The sequence below is a fragment of the Aulonocara stuartgranti genome (genome assembly GCF_965226115.1).
Source record: "Aulonocara stuartgranti genome assembly, chromosome: 7".
In the NCBI taxonomy this organism is placed as follows: domain Eukaryota; kingdom Metazoa; phylum Chordata; class Actinopteri; order Cichliformes; family Cichlidae; genus Aulonocara; species Aulonocara stuartgranti.
The window spans coordinates 55979570-55997293 of record NC_138945.1 but is presented as its reverse complement, the minus strand read 5'-3'; the positions used below and the strand labels follow the sequence as shown (position 1 = coordinate 55997293).

Genomic DNA, 17724 nt, shown 5'->3' with positions numbered 1-17724 from the left:
CAGTGGCTCTGTTACACCTTTAAATCCAGAGACTAGAATTACATTTGAATGTGTGCATTATTTTCACATATTTGACTTCAGAAATAATATTTTAAGACACTGAAAACATCTGGGACAAATACATCTGTAATTTATTTTCACATCACTTAATTATTATCTATTTGCATTTCACACAGAATTGGACCTAAATTATTTAGCAAATCATTTATAAAGCATGCAGATGGGATTTCGGTTGGTTTGTGAAGTTGTTAAGGCATTACCAATCACCCTGACAAATTACGGTCAATCAATGAATCAATCAAGCTTTATTATATGGCCCCCTTCCTGCAGGTAAGTGCTGCACAAACGACTGAAATGCTAAAAGGAAGACAGGCAAAGATATATTCAAATAACATGAACGAAAACGCAAATTTAAAAAAAACAAACATGTTTATTTATTTATTTTTTATTTATTTATTTTTTTATTTTTTTTTGGGGGGGGGGGGGGGGGGGGGTATTTTATTACATGTAACAAAAATCACATCACATACCACAAAATTTATAGCCAAAGATAAATTAAAATGTCTGTTCTTAAAGAGGTTCTTAAAAACATTTTCAAAATACGAGTAAATAATAAAAGAAACAAAAATGATGAGCGCATGTATTAAATATAGCATATGTGTATATGTATATATTATGGCTTATTTGCGGTGTTTAATTACCACGTAGTTTATAGACTGCTGTCCATGGTCCTGATCTACAGCAGTTCACTGAACCGTGGAAATGCTTCAGCAGTTGCTGTGGTGGTTTTAAGTGGATTTTAAAGGAGTAGGTGGTGTGGTCATGGAACCAACAAAAACACTTATTAGCCTATTGGCACTCGGGTCAGTGGTGGTTAATTTTGAAGAGGTCTTTTGGTAGCTGGAACATACATTTGTCGTTTTCATGCTTATTTTTTTGTGGTAAATAACGGTAGAAGTATAAAGAACAAAATAACTTTACGTTTAGTCGTTTTACAGGGTTGTTGAACACGTGGCAGTCTATAAATTCTTATAAAGGATATAAGTCCTATATTGAATGAACCGGCGAGTACTTGATATAAATAAATACCAGACTGAAGTTAATTATGTTAAAGAGGAACGGGTTCGGAGAGACGCGTTTCCAGCCGGATGAGTTAAGCCGCGGTACGAGGTCAGACGCAAGAAGCACAACAGAAACAGAAAACCAACCAGATGAAAGCTGCTCTTCTTCTCACAGGTGGTTTAGATACATGTGTGCGAATTCAGCATTTCTACAGAGACACGTCAGGTGTATAGGTCAGTGTTGGAACATCTCAGACATGGTCTGAGGATTTAAGCTCGCAAATCGTACGGGAGTTTTCTTGCTAGCTTTAGCATATCTCATGTCAGCTGCTGCTTTGATGTGTTACAACTTGGTATTTTCACTCTTAAAACGTTGGTATATTCCAAGTGTGGCTAGTTATAGGTGTGTCCTTCTGCAGTCCGAATGCTAAAATACGAATCTTTAAAACCATGAAGGAGTTTTTGAAGAAGACCCACAGCCTCTTTCTGAAGATCGCTCTGTTTCCTAGCACGTTAGGCAGGACAGGTCCGCGGCCAGCTGCTTCGGAGGTGTTAACCTGTCACCTGCAGCAGCGCAGACTTCCTCCGTGGACTTCATACTGTGTCCGCTACAGCTCCGTCCACAATGACCAGTTTGGAATGTCAAACTTTAATTGGCGAGTTCAGGGATCCAACTACCACATTCTGAGAACGGGATGTTTCCCCTTTATTAAATATCACTGCACTAAAGCGCCTCCTCAGAAGCTGGATTTTGAAGACAGATTTTTCACCATGTTAAAAGTTATTAATCTGGGTCAGTATTTCTTCCACGTTGCTGTCATTGTTACATACTTGTATTTTATTTCCAATACAACAGAGTCCATATATTCAGTGTTCCTTTAAACTGCAGGTATCCCTTGTTTGGCCTATGGCATTGGCTGCTGGATGGTGGTGGGAGCATCAGAAACAGTACAGACGAGTGTCGGACCTGTTACAGTCTATTTTGCCTACAAAGAGGAGGAAGGTGCACAGTACTGAAGTGAAGAGGAAACAAAGTAACTTGAATGTGTTTTCAGGAGGATATTATCTACCAAGCTGCTGTATTTTTGAAACCATTAAAGAGGAGCCTTTGTGTTTTTTTTCTTTGCTTTTGGTCCTATATGCTATTTTAATTATCGACGCTCCTGTTATACAGAGTTTAATAGTGAGGTCATCTTACATTCAAGCAATCCCTGTGAATGAATGCTTTGAAGTCAGACTGCTCTGAACACTAAGTTGCATTTTTGCTACTGTTGGCTTAGTTTGATCTCAGGCACATACATGTGAGTGTGAGCAAAGAAGCCCTACCCACTGATAAGATCTGAGCAGCCAATCAGAAGGGGAACCAGAGAGAAAACTGCTTATTTCAGATAGTAAAAAAAGTGTCCCAAGGCAGAGCATAAGAAAAATATGGATTTTTTAAAATCAATTTTTCAAAATCCTGTCCTGTCAGGGAGCTTTGCAATCAGATTGTGATATGGATTATTTTTAAGCATGAGTCAAGCAAGAATAAAAACATGGAGCTGGAAGTGAACATAACAGGTCCCCTTTACCGTCATGTCAGTAGTGCTCTAGCTGAGTGGCACATCATATTGACTGGACGAGCAACCAACTTTCACATGGGGTCATTCTGCTCAAGTTTGCTTTTTTTTCCAAGGAAAAAAAGCTATGCACAATTATAACCAGACAAACATTGTACACTAACAGAGAAATGTAGCTGCACTTATAAATGTGCAAAAATATCTGTCAAAGATTGCAGAAGCAAAACAGGAGACAATCAGTTACAGAAGTGGATCAGCAATCTCACCACGGTCTAGAACAGTTGACTGTGGGCACACAAGATCTTCAACATTTTCCCATTTGTTTTGTCATTTCCAAGTAGACTCGTGCTTTAAAACTATCTGGTTTGGGTACTTCCCAAAGTCTGACCTGCATAGCCTCACCTGTTCGGTGTCGTCCTCAGTCATGCTGGGTACCACAAATGCTGCAGAAAGACTAAACTACCATGAACGAATGATTATACTGAGTTTGCACTGCTATAACTTATCAGTGAGAGACAGGTGTTTACCAAATTGTATGACCTAGTTCACTTAGAGTAAGTGTATCGCTAGAATTCAACTTAAGGGACACTGAGTTTCCAGGGTAGGCCTGGACCCCTGAGATGCGCTTCTTGGACTGCATAGATTCAGTTGTGTTTAAGTACTATTAAATATTTAAAGTTGAAGTTCAGTTCTTGTACTATATTATTCTTTAGCAGAAAGCTTAAGAATACCTCAAGAATAGACTGAAGTATGGAGCGATGGAGATTTTTCATCTTGGTTTTATTGCAAAAGGAGAGGAGACATTATGAAATCAAATTATTGAGAATGGCAGAAAGGAGATGATATAATGTTTGGTTTTTATGGCACTTGTACTTACACGCGTTGGAAACGAGAAGCTTCTCAATGTCGCCTGTTGAAAAAACATAGCTTAAGTTTGTCAGATGTTTCCTTCAAGACTTGATGTAAGTGATATGAAGTGACATAATTTATTTGATGTCTTTTGCTTAATTTTGTGTGACAGGTACAGGAATCTAAATGGCCACAGCTCATTTATTTAAAGTTAAATTAGTGATCACCCTCCACTCAACAGATAGTCAATAGTGTTAGAGAAAAACCAGTGATACAACAGGTCTGAGAAAATAGGTTTTAATTACCAAAGTGTGGCCTTTGTAGAGAGACATCTACATCCCTTCCTTCGGGCCTTCTCTGGCCTTTGATTTCTGGTAATGTGCTTTGCTGACAGGGCACACTTACCCCAGCTGCAGAGTTCCCCTCCCTCTGAGAGGCAGGTTGACAAACTGCCATATTGATTTCTCCTCTCAGCATCTCCTACTAATAGCGTTTATCAGCGACCTCAATTTTCAGGCCTTGGCCTCTTCAATTTTTAGCAACAATGAAACTCTAGGAATAATTTCTTGTCGTACACGGGAATCAATGCACCTTGTGACCTTCGCTGGAATTGAAGGCTACGATTACTTGCCTGCGTGTTGTTACAAATGTTCTGCATCCTCATGATCATCTTATGCGAGAAGATTTAACTAGACATTTACATGCCGCCTGACCACATTTTTACTTTAACACCCACGTCACAAAAAAAGTAATAAATCAAATAATCATTTCTGTTGCTGAATCTGTCTTGAAATGTACAGTAATTTAGACGGTGCCTCGGCAACACTTTAAAAATACGACTAGCTTAAAGGTTTTTATTGTAAGCAATGCAGCATTTGCTTTGTTGAAAACCTCATGCAGAATTCATGTGCAAAATCCTCTTAAACAGCGTGATGACCCCTCGCTATCTCTTTAATCATACTAATTGCCTTGAACAAGGAACATTTAGACACACTTATGGAAATCTGATCCTTCGTATCAGGCTGCACTTAAATCCCCCTCCTTTCATTGCCAACCTTTCATCAGGACTGAAAGTGTGCATGGGGAATGCTCAGGCAACCATGTCTTAATTACTCATTGACCCTTTGACCCACGAGCTGCATTGATACTGCCGTATAGCCAGACACAATTGCACGGGGTTGGAAGTGACTGCAGCTTTGTGCGCTGCTAATACGGGCCGATGTGCGTCAGTGAAATGTAAACTGCGGAGCATCTGAGTACGATGTATTTGTTTTCAGGACTTCACCTTTGAGTCACTCTAAACTGCGGGGGAGCGACCCCTTCCAGCTCGGGCTAAGGATTAGCATTACATATCAAACTTTAGTCACCACCACAGTGGGTGCAGGATGCCGGGACTGCAGATGGACTTGTGCAAATTAACAAAATGCGCCTGCCTTTGGTACGAAAGTGATGCCTTTTAATAGCCGTAATCGTGCAGTCTTGTATTGAAGTGTCAAATTACCCTACATGCATTTAATGTGGTAATGAACAAAGAATTAATGCCTGTTCGGCAAGTTTAATTGCACGCTGGAGCTGGTAATAAGTTTTGCCAAGGTGAAATCTTTAAATACTTATACTATTTAGAATTTAGGTAAGTAAGGCAAAACAAGTGCTGAAATTGAGTGCAGTCTTTCTGTAAGTTGTTAATGTTCAGCAGTGAAATTGCTAATCAACTTGCAGAGACTTGTAATTATCTTCTAATTAGCTAATAAGTTCACAGTTTCTTCAGAGGAAAAAGGAAAAAAAGAACAAACGATCTCTGAAATAGTTGACGCAGCCGCTCCGTAAATCAGTTATTTAGCAGGAGAGTCACACCAGCTTTTCCTCTGTCATATAGATATATGGCTTGGCAGAAACAATTATTGTGTGAACAACCCCTGCAGCTAATACTGGCGAGGTTATCATTATTAAGCCTCCGGATCGGCCACCAGCACTGTCTCCATGCTTGCTCCATGAACAGCGGGGTACCTGAGCCATCACTCAGATCACTTTAAGGATCATGCTGGAATTACATGTTTATGCAGCAGAGTCAAGACAACATTGTCACAGTGTTTACTGTCAAACGGCACTTTCTGAATTATAATGTGACGTGAGAATCATTGCGTTTCATCTGGAGACATCTGATGTTGTAAACATGCGCACGCTTTGATCAACTTTGAAAAAGAAATGCTACGGAAAAGTTTGCTTTATTTTTTACCTGCACTTTGTAATTGCTGACCTCCTGTCACTGACATTCAAAACACAACCTTTCCTTTTTCTTTCGGTGAGCAGATAGCCATTAAAAATCTATTATGGTGTTTTTCTTACCCAGGGGATGACAAGGGGCACCATAATTCTTTTTTTTTCTTCACTTCCCCCACTTGTGTATCTGTGCATGTGTTTGTGTGCGTGTGTGTAGGGGGAGGAAGTGAAGCCACTGAAAGAGTATGCCTGCTGTGCCAGTGTTGCCAAAGCTACTGTCAGTGGGTGGCTGAAACGTCAGTCATCTATTCTTTCTTTTTCTGCTTCCAGCTGACATTAAGACTAAGCTGCAACTTATAAATAAATAAGACAATTTCATCAAGATCAATTGCACTTCACATTTTAAACACAATAAAAAAAGAAAAAACGGCGATGCTTTGTCTTCATAGAGTGAATCTGAATTTCTAGTTATAGTTGAATACATCATTGTCTTTGCGTGCACTGTGTTTAGCTGATGCCCTTAAGCTCGTGCACTTATCTTCGTGCCCAAACCTCTTGTTTCTTCCAGTTCAAGTTGATTATTATTTTGCGTTTTCTTTCTTGTCGATGACAGCGGTATGACATTCACTTCATTCATACTTAATGCTTACTCTGTTGACATTAAGAGAGAAATGGTTTTTAATAGTTTTTTCCGCGACTTATCCGGAGAGTGAAATGAACTATCCATTTTTAGGAGTATTATATATTATGCAGTATTTAAAGTTTCAGCTCATTAAAAAACAGACGCCCTCCACACCCCCCCAGGCTGTCTTTTACCCCCCACCAGCATGCAGTCAGGCTCCTCTAGCCACAGGCTCTGCTTGATCTGTTTTTCCTAAGTCAAAATTGAAATACTCAGAAATATTTATTTATTTGTTTATGCGTTTTTATCTCGCTAAGGAATAGCGTAATGTCTTTGTAGCTTAAACAAGCAGCATCAGTGGATTGGAAAAAGGAAACGATGAATGAATGCTTTTTGTTTGATTGATATAATCTGCTACATCGCATATGTGCTTTTATCATTTACTCCCAGACAAAATCATATACTGTGTAAAGACATACCGCGTGCACCTTTATCTTACAGCAGAACAGGTGTCCGTGTGTTGTATGATCACCCTGCTTCTTACTTGCACAATAAGCAGCAACCTGCACAGCAACTCGGTGCTAGATTGGGGGGATTTACATTAAATACACTGATACAGATGCTGCATACAAACACAGAAATGGAATAAATCAATTTTGCTCCCAGAAATGTTTCACATACTTTTCGAGGCAGCGTGATCTCCAATCTTTCTGCAAATGAGCTGCAGTGCCTTGTAATGGTTTCTGCTCCTCGTGGGAGGCCGCCGTCTCAGAAAAAATGCTGATTGAGGGAGAAATGTAATACAGGTGTAAAGCAGACTTGATAGGGGTCTTACATGAGGGTTATGCATTTTAACAGTGATATACATACTGTTACATATTTATCAAAGAATATGGATTTTGCTGGGTTGACTCTTTCTGGCCTGTAGAGATTTGAAGGTTTCTGCTGGAGTGTTTTTAATTCCTGTTGGAGAGGGTGGCTATTATGTTGAATTAATAGGAATTAAGGGTTTAAATTGGTTAAGTAAGCACTTCATTAATCGTGAGTGGATTGCTGAGTGTGAGAGGTTTATAGGTGGTGTAGACTGCTAGCGCATAGATGAGAGAAAATGAGGCCGTTCTGTCTTTAAAAAGCAGGTTCGTGCTCAATAGATGTAGATAAGGAAAGCACAATAAACAGCATAATGTAGAACTGAAATGATTAGTACTGTTTTTAGTTGTGTTGATTATAGAACAATAGCTTCAGGTATTTTTTTTAACAAAAAAAAGTATAAATAAGCACAGAGACTCTCAGGTTGCAGCTTCTGCTTCGTACCTGAGAGTTTTTGTGCACTTAAACTGTCTTAGATCAAGACTTTATTGAATTTAGGGATTTATTTTATTCAAAGTCTCCCTTTCAGTGTGTGTAACTGTTTGATAATGTAATCTTTGGCCTTTACTTTGGGCGTGATGTGAGCTGCTGTAATCAATGCATGGGTCAGTTGGAGCAGCCCGCCTTACTAGACGTGCCTCCCGCAGCAGAGGTGGACTAATTGTTGAGGTGTGTTTTTATCTGAGCTTGCTAATAATGATGAGGGTGCAGGAGAAGTAGTCTGTCCCCCAAGGCTGAAGAATAGCTTGACTTAGCCAACCTTCTGTACTTATTGTCCAACAAAGGGGGAATTCACTTAATGCAGTGCTTCAGAAAAGTGGATAATTGTGGCCACGATCAATAAAGTAACAGAGCAGAAAATGAACGTTTGGGTGCAGTGTAGATGTGTGGATGTTTGAAGGAATCCAAAAGAAACTAGATTCTTGCTTTTGTGTTTGTTTCGGAGAAGTCATCGAACACGGAGGCAATTTTTGGTATACAAGCAGGTATTTTACTTTGCGTATGAAAGGCTGTGACCATCAGCGGGTGTGTGTTTGCATGCGTTTGTGTGTGTGATAGAGGGGGTAGGCTTGGTTGGATGAGCCACATTGTTCCTGTGCGGCCCACTGACATCGCTGGAGGGCAGAGAGGGATGGAACCTGAGAGGGGTGACAGTGATAAATAGCCCTTTTAATAACAGCTGCCCCACTTGGCCAGCTAGTCCCAGTCAGTGTCCTCTGTGTATTTATGCCTATGTTTATTTATGCATCCATAGCATGCAGGAAATCACCACCGCAGGGGTACAATTATTCTTTTTTTGTGTGGTGGGGGGGATTGCATTGGTTTTTACTTTGGGAGGAGGTAAGCAAGCTGATCTTAAACCAGGCATATATTCATTTAAACCTGAGTTTGGTCTGTAGCTGTGTCTGTGCTGGAATATAACTACACGTGCATCACAGAGAGGTCTCGCTTTGATACACAAGCACAAACAAAAGTTGCCAAGATTTCGTTATTGGAAATGTCAGCTCGCATATAGTTAGCAATGACATTGAATGCCACAGAGAAGAAGATAAAACTGCACATTAGCAAATACTGAAAAGATTTTTGCAGTTTCTGAGGACAGATTCAATACTCTAAACGGCACATTTTCCTCAAGAAAACTAGCTTAACAATGGCTCCGCTGATGCTTCACGAACCTTTCAATCTGCATGGCTTTTAATTTTTTGGTTCATTGTTGCTTTATGACTGAAGTCAAAAACCTTTTGTCTGCTGAAATATGACCTCAGGCCCAGGTCTGTGAGCAGGGAGAGGGGAGGCTGTAGATCAGAGGTGTCAAAGCTTCTTCCCGCAGGGTGATGCCGGCTCTGTTCTCACTCAAACCAGTTCCCTCCCTTTAATTGGTTCAATTAGTTAAGTATCTGTATACATTATCGCGTATGCATTTTTCATGACTCCTCTTAACGCTCTGTTTAAACAGAACAACTTCCGGCTATGATTTGCCATTTGGATGAATGTCAAGGAGACTAAATGATTGCGCTAATTGAGTAATTAAAAGCAGATGTTGGAGCAAGAGCCAACAACATACACTTTAAACACTTTGCCCTCCAGAAAACCTACAGTGTTTTTGACACCCCAGTTATGTATGGTTATCCCAGAGGTGCCTCTGTAATAGTTACAGTTTCACCCTTGTGATTATTCAGTTGAAGTCTTTGCTATTGAACCAAAATAGTGTTTTTATGCTATTTTGACCATGGGAAATGGCCTGGAAAAGAAAAGCCCATCACGCTGCCTAATGGCCAGACTCAGTGATGCACAGATTCAACGTGAGCTCTAGACAGCCAAAGCACGATATCTCCGCGCTCACCCAATCAGTCTCACCCCCCCACTGTCCTCTGGTGGGACACTAGTGGCCTGTACAAGACTCTTTTCAGGGAGATGATGTTATGTTGAAGGTAATTAACATTGGAAATGTGCCAGTAATGGGAATCAGTGTGCCATCAAATCACAAAGGAGCAGAGTGTATTTCCATGGTTTTGACAGCTATGGTGATTGGAGCATTGCTGGAAGGCTTTACAGAGTGCAGATCAATAAGTAACAATTTTCCTATTAAAGAAAAATTACTTGCACATTGTACTAAGATAGCTTGTGGCTCTTTCACTTCAGAGCAGTTATGGAGGAAAGGTGTAGTTGAATGAAGGTTTGTGTAATTTTAGCCTTGATGATATTTGCTTGCTTTCTTTCATTCTAGTTTTCAGCACTTGCTCATTCTTTTTGTAAATGTGTTTGAAAAGAAGTCAGACTTAATTCTCACTGTACTCTGGCCCTAATCTGAGAATTACACTGCGTATATTTTTATTTAAAGATGATGTTTTGCCTTAATGTTCTGAAAATCTGCAGCTTTTACAAAACATTTTACAAAATTTTAAGCTAAATGTTATTTGAATTACTTTGTAGACCCATCCTACAATAGTTTTTAATGGGCTTTATTCACCGACAAGAAAAGCAAATTCAAACTGCTGATTTTATCTTTCTTTTATCTTTTTGACCTCTTCTGTGTTTCATATCATTATAAGATGAAAGCCCACGACTGTAGGACTGCTGGTCAGATACAGTTTGAAGGCTTCACTTTGGGCCCTCAGAACTTAGAGACTCAAATTTTCAATAATTACACGAATAATTGAAAAGATACCAAGAAGCTAGCTCATGGTTCAGTCAGACTGCTTATTAAGGTTAAATTCTTTTTTTTTATGTTGATGTATATATCATTTTATGGGGAAGTGTTTTTTTAAGAAACATTACATTTTATTTCTTGTATGACAAGAAATAAATTCATGTGACATTTTTTCTTTAAAGGGCATTAAGGATCATCCCAAACTCCTCCTAGTAAACACTGTATTACATAATGTTTTTTAGCTTAAGCCTTTTTTCTCCAATTGGCTAGCTACGAGTGCCACCTGTAAAGCAATTTGCACACAGTGATAACCCTCTTAAGCCTGCATTAAGATGTTCAAAAGCAGTGGCAAGATTTGATGACAAATTTTGTTTTAATAAATCTCTAGGCCACTACCGTGGCTAATGAACTTAGTAATTACTCATCACTGGTTGGAAGAGTTTAGCCCGGGTGAGATGAAAGCATTGGCTGCTGGGAGCCACAGGAATGGCACAACAGGCAACAATCAACACAGTGTCTGCACAACAATCAATCAAATCTGTCAGGCCCTCAACAGTCAGAGTAATTTTCTGGTGTTTCTCAGAAATGAGTACACCTTGTAAAATGTAGCTAAGATCACTTTCACAAACACCTTGCAGCACAATATGTTTAAACCAATGAGATTTGTGTTGTATGATTTATCACACAGCTCTAAGAAAAATTATTATTTTTAGCTAAGAAAGTGTTTTATGGGCTCCACTCAACCCTGAAGTCACTTCTTCCTACAATGTACTGCTCAGTGTTACAGCTCAGGGGTTTTTATTATTTGTTTTGCTTTGTTTTTCACTTTAATGTCTAGTCAGTCACACATTTGATGTCAGCATAAGGCTACATTACAAGGATCTAGAGAAAATATAATGAACATAGCATTAGAATCTATCTATCTATCTATCTATCTATCTATCTATCTATCTATCTATCTATCTATCTATCTATCTATCTATCTATCTATCTATCTATCATTTAGAGATCAGATTTTACTGAACATCTGTTAAAGTACAGTAATATTTAAATACGAGTCAGAGCAGGGTGGTGAGTAACATTGGACTATTCACAGATGCTTCTTTCTGCAGAGCTCTAAATCATGTTCCTTAATTCCCAGAGCCACATCTCAATCATACTCCTTGCTAATTTGAGAGTCACCCTCATTTCATTTTAAACGATTCATTTTTGGCAAATTTGTAAATGGCCCCGATGTGTTCCACAATTTAGTCAATTACTGTTTCAGCCAGCAGGACTCCAGGGACCAGGAGCATACATCGCCTGGAGGTACCATCTCAATAATTGTTTCAGAAAAGTTGGGAATGGATTGCTAACGCTCTGTTCCACTTATTGAAATGTCAATTGGAGCCAAAACCCTTTTTCTGTTCTCTTTTTCTCATTCTTTCTCAGTACAGTATGACTGCTTTGCCTTTCCTGAGTCCGAATCATTGCTGAGTGATGAACTGAGTTTGATATGTCCTAATATTTAATGCAAAACCAACTGTGTTCTTGGGATGACTTCCAACACAGATTGTGTCACAAATTGCTTCTCTGAATTAATCCATGGCCTGCACTTTTCCTGTCATGTGTCAAATAAAATGTAGCACATAATTTGAACTATACTGTAAACTGAAATTGTAATTAATTATTAATTAGATGGATAAAATTAAGAGATGATAATAATCCAAATTAGGTCTTAATGGATACTAATTAAGAGGAGAATCCTTCTTTATGGAATCAAACAGCATGACCTCAAGACCCCAATTAATTAAGCTATTATTAGCCTTTTCCTGTCTAGATCTCATTCAAATGAAGGCAAAATAGATTACAGAACCTTGGAAAATGTGTTTTTGGTTTGTTTTACCACGAGGTCCCTAACCCATCCTTCAAGCCAATTAACCTGTGATCAAATGTTGGCGAATGCTTTTTAATCGGAGCCCAAGGAGATCTACACATGATGCAGTGATATACATTAGCATTTAGCTGTTTTTCTTTGTCCCGGCATATGTGCAAGAACCTACGCAGGAAATTGTCTGTGTAGAGTCGTCTGTGCCATTCAGACACAAGAAGGTCAAAAGCGTTTGCTGCCATACTCATTCACTGTTCAGTAAATCTTTACAATAATGCACCACAAACACAAAGTTTATTTCTGCAGCACATTTAAAACAACTTCAGATGGAAAATGTGCTTTAGCAATTACACAAAATATACAGCATACATAACGGTCCCTAAATTAAAAAGAAAAAAAAATCTAATTACACCTTCTTCTTTTTTTTAGACTTTAGGTTGTTGTAAATGTGTGATGTAATTTCCATCAACATTTTTGATGTGCCAGTAGTCCAATACTGTCACCTGTTTGGTTGCCCCAATACTGTAACTTCAGCATTTCTGCGGTAACATCATAAAAGGGTTATTACTGTAAATTATAGCTACATGTCTTTCGCCATGTGGACTGAATTAAGTTTATTTTCTTTCTTGAACAATGACAAGATACCAGCTCTGCTGTAATTCCCCGTTTCTTTAACACACACGGCTACAGGTACCAAGACTTTTTTACAGTAAGAAACCGTTGTTGCAGATCACAATAGGAACACTTTTAAGCTGACAAATCTAGCTGCCAGTTATACTGTACTATAATTGACTGGAAAAAATCTTATGCTTTCTGTATGTGCCATTATAGGACATTTTTAACGGGTGACTAGGGCACAATGAGTCCTAGGATGTCACTAGGCTTCATTGTAAGCTAAAATACCCTCAGGAGATGGATCCATGTATGACTCTCTGCATATCATTTTCCTGTTATCTTCCCTATTTTTCCCATCTATATCTGTTTCAATGAAGGCAAAACGCGAAACGAAAACATTAAAAAAAGACCTGTGTGTGTGTGTGTGTCTACCAGCTTTAGTTTCCATTTTTGATTTTGAAGCAAATTAAAGTTGTGTTAGAATTTTTAAAACTCAATAATAAGTTAAAATCATGTAAAATGTTTGCTGTATTTTAACGTGAAGTTAAAAAGTAAGTTTGCTTAGGAAAATGCTTTAAATTGCTGTCTTCAGTTAATTATTCACGTTGTAAGAAGATTTTTTTTTTAAAACTATAAAATAGCCGCTTAGTAGCATCTCTCAGTCCGGCAACAGTTTAACAAACTTTCCTCCACGGTGTGTATTACAGTCATGGTTAATGATGAGTAAATGTGTGTGGTGTGTTCGTCTGTACCGCGGGTCAGCTACATCTGTCTGTTCTGATTACTGGATGGGTAATTTTGTAGTTCTGTGTGTAAGACCTTCAGCTCTATTCTATAATTAACTTTTGCCTGTGCCCATCAGGTTTCATTCCACACTTGATGTGTCCATAGTGACTGTTACATGCAGCCAGCTTGCCATTCAGTATGTATTAAGCTGTCAGAGTGGGCTGCTCTCCCAAGCCGCCTGTCTTCACTGAACAACCCAGCCTATTAACTCCTATTGACTGTGACACACATGTCCCTCCAAAATGAGCGGTTCCGTATTGATTTTTCCTGAGCGCTGCTCACTTCCCCCTTCCATGCCGCCAAGGGTGAGATCTTTATCCTGACTGATTGTATATGTTCATCGTATCAGAGTACTGTTGTGCAATTGCCATTTCAGGCCCGTGAACCCTCTTTTGCCGTCCCCCTCCTGTGTATCATGGCTACTTGTGTGCAGCCAGGTCTCAGTGAGACAATTAAAAGGCTTGAATCCCCTGTGTCCTCAGTAACAATGCGGTCAAATGGAGCTGCAGACCTTCCACGCAGCCCATAGTCTCCCCGCAGCTTAATGCAACACACAGCATAAGACATAAGACATGACAGCCAGCTCCTCTCCCCCCGTTAACATGCAGTCGCGAATCGATGGAGCTGAATAGAAGGGTGCCATATCCTCTCATTGATGCTCTTTCTAACTGCTACAGCCAAAATGAACCCTGACAGCATGTATCGATGTCATATCAAGCTCCACCATTGAGAGAAAAATGATTATCTGCTGCTGAAATCAGTTATCGACATACTGTGGAATAGCTTCCCCTGCCCAGAGGATTTATTGATACAGTTTATTGCATATAAATATTTATCTAATATGTGTCTGAAATAGATTTGTCTGGTGTTTGTGCGTGGTCTAGTCCACAGAGGGCTATAAGTGCCTCGCTCGCGCTCCCCGCCACTCAACCATGACTCTGCCTTTCGCTCTTGTTGGATACTGTTTTTACAGACAGCATGAAATTGCTTTGGCTGTTGTGACTCGGTCTTGAAGTTAATAGTAAAACATGTTGTAATTACATTTTATTGCCTCTCACTCTAGAAAATCAAAATGCCTTTACTGCGGCCATCATATTGTAAATGCATGTAGAAGTGCTACATGCCACACCATCAGTGGGAAAGGTGCTCAAACCCTGTAACGGGAGAAAAACTAGAACCAGCCCTTTATTACTACTTTTTACTCAAAGCTCTACTGGCTAATTTTTTATAGCAAAATACTGGTTATGAATTTCTACAGTCAGTGTAGTTTATTTCTACAGGATATCAAAAAAAGATGTTGTTTTTTTATATTGCTATATATAAATCTACAACAAATGCAATTAGCTATTCAAATACAGCCCAATCTTATATTAAATACATTTCTCTTTTTAGCCTATACAATAAAGGCTCCAACCATCTTTATCTGATGGAACCTCGCTACTATCACTAAACAATGCAGCATCTGTGGCTTTGCATAGCTACAAACATAAGATTTTGCTGTTACATGGCTTTTAGGTGCCTAGGTTATCTCGATGAGTGCTTAGTCATCCAGGTAAGGTGGATCAGACTTTCCTTCATCATCTTTTTTCATCAACATCAGGCAATATAACATAATTATACATACTTATATTTACTCCTAATCAGAGATGGGCTTACAGATTACTTTTTTCAAGTAACGAGTAAAGTAAGGGATTACTATTGCAAAAACGGTAATTAGATTACCGTTACTTTCCCGTAGGAACGCTGCGTTACTGCGTTACTAAAACCGTGATTTTTTTGCTAGAATGTCTCATGACAATGACGTAAGCAAGTGCGACATTCCTGACAACAGCTGTGTGCAGATCAACAATGGATCATATATCAATTGTGGGAGAGAGTATGAGCGTGCAGCGTTTAAAGCGTGGAAGTACTGACCTTACTTTGAGTTTGATTCCATAGAAAGTGACAAAAACATTAGTGTCCGTCGTGCGTGGGAAGAAAACTTCTTTTTACAGCGAAAAAAACCCCCTAAACTTCCAAGCAAGCACCGAGTGCGCTACGACGTAATGGGAAACTCACAGAGAAACTCGCGGATTCTTCCACTGACCGCTGCGGCACACCTGCACCAGGGTAAACCTCCGCCTACCTCACTCCTGCTTTACAGGTGAAAATAGAGCAACAGGACCGCTAGTCTTTGACTTCATTTATTTTCTGCTGTGTTTTACTTGCATCTATTTGAAAGACTGAGTGTAAACACACACAAAAAATTTTATTTTATGTGCTGGAATGTGCAGAAAATAGGTCTAAATATTAAACAAATTTCTTCCAGTCAGAGAATGTTGCATATAATTAAATTTTTGCTTGATGCATAAAGTTAAAAGATTAAAACTAATAAAACAAGTTTTAAAAAGAGACTTTTCCATTTGATTACATTTTGTATGATGGATTATGCAGAAAAAGTAGAACTGGGCTGAAAGATCTTTCGCTTTATCACCTCTTCAGGTTGTAAATCGTGTTTTTAAAAAGTAACTAAGTAACTAAGTAATTAATTACTTTTGAAAATAAGTAATCAGTAAAGTAACGGGATTACTTTTTTGGGGAAGTAATCAGTAATTAGTTACTGATTACTTTTTTCAAGTAACTTGACCAACACTGCTCCTAATACACCTCTATTCTTCCAGTTATTTTACATTAAGATGCAAACTACCCTATTAAAATATTTTTTTAAACAATCCTAAATGGGTAAGTTGATGGCTAAATTAAATGGCTGTGATCGGTCTAGTTCTCTTTTTCACTCTTACGCACTGTTTTTCAGGGTACTTGGTCGGCAGGTTCTTCTAGCATCTTGGAAATCTTGCTGCAGTTCTGTGAATTTAGCCTCTTTCCGTCTTGTGTTTCACGTAATCAGATCTGGCAGGGCCCTGTGAGCGGCCAGCGTGCAGCAGAACTCAAGCCTTAGTTCATCTTGTCTCTAGGGTTATGTCTCTAGATGTACGTGTGGGGAAATAGGTCAGATTCCCCCACACATCTTCGTAGTATTGTGTGGGATTCTAATATCTAAAGTGTCCCAAACTTTTAAAGGATTTCAGATAACTATTGTTTTCATGGTTAGCAGTGAGATAATTGTGCCTCTATGTCCTGGAAGACTGACACACCCCTGTTACTCCTCTTAAAGTTTCTTAAATTTTACATTTACTGATCCAAATCACTTTATGTAGAGATATTATGTACTGAACTAACACACCACTTCAAGCAGATGTGTAATTTGTGATATCTGGATATATACTGCGCACACAATCAGCTTGACTTTAGCAGCATAAATGAGCAGCTTAGAAAGCTAGGAGATTTTCTGCCAGATTTCTGTATCTCCTCAGGGTGTTGCAGTAAAGTCCCCCCCAAAATAACTAAAATAGTTTTATTAATATTAGAAAGATGTAACTATATTTACTAACCGTTCCTGTTCTGTAGTGTTTAGACGCTGTTTTCCAGAGTCTGTTCTTACAAATTAGTAAAAATGACGAAGCAGTTCAAACCAAACAAATCTGACATTACAGTGTCCATCGGCTTCATGTCACTTGCAGCAAGTCTTGTATCGATCTTCCTTCTCACACAGCACCTGAACTTGACGTGACCTGCTTCGCTGCTCAAATGTTTGGAGGAGGGAAAATGCATTTGTGGCATTTGACTTTTTCAGTTTTTTTCTCACCCACCGACATGCAGTTGTCTTGCCAAGAGGTCTTTTGCTGATCGTGATATTGCAGGAAATTCACAGAGTGCAGTCATGTTGCATGATATTGATTTTTACAGACAAGCATGTGGCACACTGACTTTTTCTCCTGGATGATGCACAACCGCAGCTTCATGAACACGACAGGCGCTCTCAGGTCAAATACATCTGTTTCCCATCCTCCGCTGTGTCTCTATTACAGCCTTTTGACTCTGTGGCTGACTTATTGACCACCTCTCATGCTCGTTACTCAACAGAGGAGTAGTTTGCTGTGATTGATACCAAGACTGTGCTAAGAGTCTCTCTTCGCCCCCACTCTCCAAATCCTATCTGTGGTTTTAAAGCCATGAGTGGTTTTCATTAATGGTCTCTCCTGTTTATGACACCATAATTAGAGTTGAGGAAAGGCACCTAA

General features: G+C 39.1%; 2 protein-coding genes across 3 annotated transcripts in view; both read left to right on the top strand.

Annotated features, from left to right (window-relative positions):
* Positions 1 to 715: 715 nt before the first annotated feature.
* On the top strand, positions 716 to 3303 carry cUnh15orf61 (chromosome Un C15orf61 homolog). Of its 2 annotated transcripts, XM_082540853.1 has the most exons (4): positions 716 to 888; positions 1115 to 1236; positions 1481 to 1854; positions 1951 to 3303. In XM_082540853.1, exons 1-4 carry the CDS (start codon positions 823 to 825, stop codon positions 2076 to 2078), a joined length of 690 nt encoding a protein of 229 aa, XP_082396979.1. In that variant the 5' UTR covers positions 716 to 822; the 3' UTR covers positions 2079 to 3303. The 2 variants fall into 2 exon arrangements, with proteins under 2 accessions (XP_082396979.1, XP_082396978.1); XM_082540852.1 differs by lacking the exon at positions 716 to 888 and having other exon boundaries at positions 962 to 1295; positions 1579 to 1854.
* Positions 3304 to 15035: 11732 nt separating this feature from the next.
* Positions 15036 to 17724, top strand: part of skor1b (SKI family transcriptional corepressor 1b) — a 31571-nt gene continuing 28882 nt past the window's right edge. The window contains exon 1 of the mRNA XM_082540850.1: positions 15036 to 15712. Coding sequence (XP_082396976.1) covers positions 15649 to 15712 — 64 coding nt within the window. The 5' untranslated portion in view covers positions 15036 to 15648. The remainder of the gene's footprint in view (positions 15713 to 17724) is intronic.